General features: G+C 45.7%; 1 protein-coding gene across 1 annotated transcript; it reads right to left on the bottom strand.

Annotated features, from left to right (window-relative positions):
• Positions 1 to 2,064: 2,064 nt before the first annotated feature.
• On the bottom strand, positions 2,065 to 3,906 carry LOC124657902 (probable sarcosine oxidase). The gene is made up of 2 exons (XM_047196380.1): positions 3,352 to 3,906; positions 2,065 to 2,919 (listed from the first exon to the last, which is right to left on the bottom strand). The coding sequence occupies exons 1-2, from the start codon at positions 3,896 to 3,898 to the stop codon at positions 2,231 to 2,233; spliced, it is 1,236 nt and encodes a 411-aa protein (XP_047052336.1). The 5' UTR covers positions 3,899 to 3,906; the 3' UTR covers positions 2,065 to 2,230.
• Between the last annotated feature and the right edge of the window lie 1,726 nt (positions 3,907 to 5,632).

Here is a 5,632-nt window from a genome sequence, read left to right as displayed (position 1 = left end):
AAACATGAAGAACGAACCCCGGTCAAACCAACCCTGAACCGACGCTCAACACCTATGCCTCGCCGACGCGTAGACACGGCTTCGTGACGACACGCGCTGACCAAACCACGGCCCATCACCGAATGGAGAAAACGCAGAGCGAAAATCCCTCCAGGTGGGGATCCGGTGGGTCCATGACAAGGACAAGCAAATCAACCAGGAGGGCGCGCAACCCTGGGAGCTTAGTGCTCTTAGGAGATTACGCTACAATCTTGTAATAACTTGGAAAATAAATTAAGCATAGAGACACATGTTCAACAAAACAGCGTAGTCCTTGATATCTTACAAAATATTTCGACCTCTGTCATAATAGCAATATAGCATCCTTACTGTCTACCAAACAATAAGCTAGAAACATCTTTACAAGAAAAAAAAAAGGAGCAATTTAACCTTGTAAGGTAATCCACAACGGAAACTAGGTTCGTACTACCAGTATATGGAAGATAACTAAACGAAATCATAACATTGATGAGAACTAATACCTGATATTTGCTTCTACGATGAGAGAGGTTGAGAATGTGTGATAATCCAACTTCAATGGTGACAACGTGAGGTTGATCTTACAATTTTAATATGGTGAACAAAACAAACCTCATCATTCAACAACATCAATAGGGAATAACATAAAATTAACCGACTTAATAAACCTACCTAAGTCATGTTTGACAGGAATGCATCCAAGCTCTAACAACATACCCCTGATCTCAAAACCCAACATGCTATAAAATCATTGTACCTCTCTTGAAAATTAAATCAGAATCTTATACTATCATGTACTAATAAGACATCACGAGTTTTCTCATGTGACTACAGATTAGCTCCCGGTCCCTATCTTGTAGTAACATTTTTCAGAATCTGAAAGTAACCTGAGGTGTATTAGTTAACATGGGAAATTAATTGACTTTGTTAACGAAAAACTGAGGAAATAAAATGAATCCCAATACATAACTTGTTTTTACTAAAGGGCACTCGACTCCAGTGTTAATATCTCATAGACACATCATGCCTGACAGACTTGGAAGAGCTATGATTTAGATGAGTGTAATCAGAAAAAAATACAGAACTTTCATAGACTGATAATGCTCCAAAACTAAAAGCACAAAGGAAGCGAATCAGCTAGTAATAGAACTATTAGGATACACCATATCAAAAACTTTTTCTAATATAAGTTGTTGTCAGTACAAAAACACTATTAGGGGTGAGCAAACTGGTTATGACCTTGTCCTATGTCTTACTGTCAGCAACCTGTGCTCCACTACAAAAAAGAATCTTGCAAATTTAGCATGAAACTTTGGTTACCTGATCTGGTTTACAAACTATTATCATTTTCCTAATTGATTAAGCATAAAGTATACAATTCACTTTGGTTATCTGATCTGCTTTTGCAAAATAATCATGCTCTCATTCATCAGCTCCAAAACTGAGAAGAGATATATATGTTGAACAACCCTAATTGCTTTCAAACAAAATAAGCTGTTAGTATACATCCCACGAGAGGAACAAATTTATTATCCCACAAACGCATACCACATTACCATTTATGTGTCTTTCTGACACCTTACATCCCAAGTCGAACTACTAAAACATGGACATACCCTGTCTAATGAGCCAACGCAAATAGCACCTTATGTCCATAAAAGCAACAATTAAACATAGCAGGATGCATGAGTAGTAAGCATCAGAAGATAGCAAGATATTAAAATTTCTCGTAAATGCATAAGTCATTCAAGATGGACACCTCGAAACGCATCAAAATTGGGTCCCACATAAGTGGCTGGCTTATTTCTAAAGGAAATTGTCCAGTCATTACTGAAAAATGTGCAACATCTACCGATAACAAAATTAGAGTGTACCGGTAACCTAATATCATCATTTATGTTATGAAATGCTCAAAAGAAGACTTCAGTGTGGAAAATCAAAACTCTATACTTCTAGCTATATCCTAGTTATATCCAAAACAAAATGGTTTTGCGACATGGACGGAATATATTTCACTGAAGGTACGGTTCCAAAGCTCACAAAACATAAACAATAAAATCACATATATAAAAGTTACAGATAGTACTCTAGACAGATTGTAGCAAACACAAACCAACTGGCAATGTACATATGGAAATAGACAATAAAATCAAGAAATTGATTCCACGCAACCACGGCCGCACAGACGTGTCGACCATTTCATAATTGCATCTCAGAAACTCATTGCATTCCCCATCGGGTTTCCCTCAAACCGGCCGATCCTGAAGTGCTGGAGCTCCACGCCGGCCTCCGTGGCTGTCCTAGCCTCGCCGTCCAGCGCCATCTCTGCCAGGATCCTCCCCACAGCTGGTGCCATCTTGAACCCATGGCCACAGAATCCGGCGCCGATCACCACATCCCTCCCGAACTCCTCCCCACCTAGGAAGTCAATCACGAAGTCCTCATCGGGCGTCATGGAGTACATGCACGGCAGCCGGAGCACCGGGCCGCCGGCAGTGTCCACGTGGCCCGGCATAACTTTTTCTATCCACCGCGCCACGGGATCCACCAGCCCGCCCTCCCCAGGGCCGATAGCCCAGTCCCTGCTGTCTGGGTCGCACGGCGGCCCGCCGTGCATGGAGATCTTGATCAGGCCAGGGTACTCCATCGACGGTGTGCTATAGATCCACGTGTCGCCGTAGCTAGCAAACGTCGGGAACCCAGCCTCCGTCGTCAGCTCGTGCTCGTGGCCCGGTTTGATCTTCCAGTAACAGATGAGCGTGTGGAGAGGCTGCACGGGGAGGTCGGCGCCGGTGACGGACTTCACCAGCTTGCTCGTCCACGCGCCCACTGTGACGATGCACTTGGCGCCATGGAACTCCTCGCCACTCGAGGTTCGAACCACGATTGTCGTTCCTTCTCCTGACCAAAAAGTAGTTTCAAATTTGAGTATATGATGTGTGATCATATTCAGTTCATACTGCCATTTGCATGTGACGACATAGGATTGAACAAACTATATATATAAATTAATGGTCTGAAGAAACTATATAAGTATATGATGGCAAGGTGCTACGACAGGTCGACAGCTAGCTCATATCATGTATGTATGGGTGGTGAAACACCTACCGTCAATTTTGCACCGATTTGCTCCGTTACAAATTTTAAATTAGCCAGATGAGTACAGTGAGAGACGAGAACTTTTTTGTTTGTAACGAAAAAGGTTCAAGAGAGCAGCTTTCATCAAGGACAAATGGTCCATGAAAGAGCCAGCTCAATGCACGATGCCAAGGAAATTAGTTCGCGCGCGGTGAGACGAAGAAGACGTGCGACATAGTACGTGGCATCACTCACCTTGCTTCCTGGCGACGTCGACCACCTCCACCTTGTCCCTGACGACGGCGCCCATCTTGGCGGCGAGCGCCTGGAACATGGCCACCGCCTTGGTGGCCTTGATCACCCCGCCCAGGTCGCCGCACGCCGCCGTCCACCCCTCCGGCACCCTGAACGCGTCGGCCCACGCCGGCCTGGCTCCACCGGCGGCGGGGAGCTCCGCGGCGCCGCCGTTGGCGATGGTGGCGAGGAGCGCGGGGTCGTCCCTGGGCCCCAGGTCGAGGTGCGGCGCCGGCGTGAGGACGTCGTACCCGGCGTCCCGCTGGGCGTCGGCCCAGAGGCGGCGCGCGAGGCGGACCATGGGCGGGTAGTGCGGCTGCGGGTAGGCGTCGCGGATGGTGCGCGACTCGCCGTGCGACGAGCCGCGGTGGTGCAGCAGGTCGAAGCGCTCGAGCAGGAGCACGCGCGCGCCCCGGGACGCCGCCGCGTGCGCCGCGCAGCTGCCCATGATGCCCGCGCCCACCACGATCACGTCGAACCGGTCGGACGGCGCCGGAGCTGCTGCCATGCTGGGTTTTCTTGGTGCGAGGTGGGGAAGATGAGAGGAGATAGGGCCTGTCGTGTCTGCGGCGCGCGGCGGTAGGGTTTAGAAGGGATGGGGCTTGCCAGCCTGCGCCGCTCGGCCGCTCCGTTGCTCCCAGCCGTGCGCCCGTGACCATCCAACGGCCCGTCTATCTCCGACCCGACCACACGTTTTTATTTCTCGGCAAAGAAAATGGGGACAAAAAGTTCGCACTTTCCCAAAGCAGCCATTGGCGGGTTGGAGAGCTGTGCTTCACCGGCGAGGCGGCGCCGCCGCGGCGTACATTGGCGCATGGAGAACAGCGAGCTTCCTGCTCGGCACTGCCTCCACGACCTCGATGGCTAACCTGTAGGGATTCAACCGCGAGCGGCCCAGGCAAGATTCAAACTTCAATTTAATAGTAAAGATTTAAAATTGATTTGTTTGAAGTTCTCAATTATAATTTGCATAGTTACTGTGGTGTGTTACCACAGTGGTTAAAAACTTATGTGATGGTTTTGTTTGGCAATTTGTTGTGGTTTATGGATCTCCCTATGCAGATCATAAACTTAACTTCCTTGCTGAATTGCATTTAGTGATGGAACAATGCATATATCCTTATTTAATCGGAGGTGACTTTAACTTAGTGTTTAATAAAGCTAAGAAATTTTCTGGAATATTAATCACCAACTTAATTTTTTGTTTAATGATTGGATGCATAAATGGGCTTTACTTTTTACTTGACCTTCCAATTTCTAACAGTTGTTTTCCGGGCTAATAATCAAGAAAACCTCATTCATGCTACTCTTAATTATGCATTTGCTTTAACTGATTGGGATATCATATTTTCTCTCTCGTTGGTGAGAGCAATCTCGAAATCTGGTAGTGATGACACCCCATTACTTATTGAGTTTGGGCTCAGTTCTTCCCCTGTTCAAAAATTATTTAGATTCAAAAAATGGTGGCTAGGGGAACTTGAGTTTGTTCCTTTTGTTACCAAAAGTTGGACAGCGTCCATCCCTTCCTCCCTCACTTCTGCTGTTGATATTTGGAAATTCAAAAACAGAAGGTTGAAGAAAAATGTTATAGGCTGGAATTCCAGTGTGGAAGCGGCTCTAAAAAAAAGCGTAAAAAAGATTCGATGCAAGAATATGATATCCTCAATGTCTTTTCTGAGCAAAATATATTAGATTGGGCTGATAGAGATAGGATGTCTCAAATTAAATATGATTTGGATATTATTTGGAAAATAGAGGAAACCATGGCATTTCAACGGTCGAGAGAAATAAATCCTTGAGGGTGATCATAACGCGGCGTATTTCTACGCGGTGGCTAACCAACGCCGGCAAAAAAAAACAGATAGCTTTGTTAGTAGGCCCTTCTAGTCCTGTGACTACTACCCTGAAATGCTTTCAATTGCTTACAAGTTCTATCAAAATTTACTTGATTTTGAGGCTAAACCAAATGTTTGTCTTGGTATTGATTTTTGGGATGCTGATGATCTGGTCACTCCGGAAGAAAATGAACGCTTAGAGAAACACTTTTCCGAGGAAGAAGTGAAGGCTGCAATTTTTGCCTCTTATGCTAATGGTGCCCCTGGACCTAATGACTTGTCTTTCCTCTTTTATTAGACTTTTTGGGAAGTGACTAAAACAGATTTTATGGCCTTCTTGGCTGCGAATTTTTTTGTCTGGTTCTTTGGATGTGTTCAAATTAAATTTCTCCATAATCACCCTCATT

Source organism: Lolium rigidum, chromosome 5 (genome assembly GCF_022539505.1).
Source record: "Lolium rigidum isolate FL_2022 chromosome 5, APGP_CSIRO_Lrig_0.1, whole genome shotgun sequence".
Classification (NCBI taxonomy): domain Eukaryota; kingdom Viridiplantae; phylum Streptophyta; class Magnoliopsida; order Poales; family Poaceae; genus Lolium; species Lolium rigidum.
The sequence above is the reverse complement of the archived record's forward strand: the minus strand, read 5'-3'. Positions and strand labels throughout refer to the sequence as shown.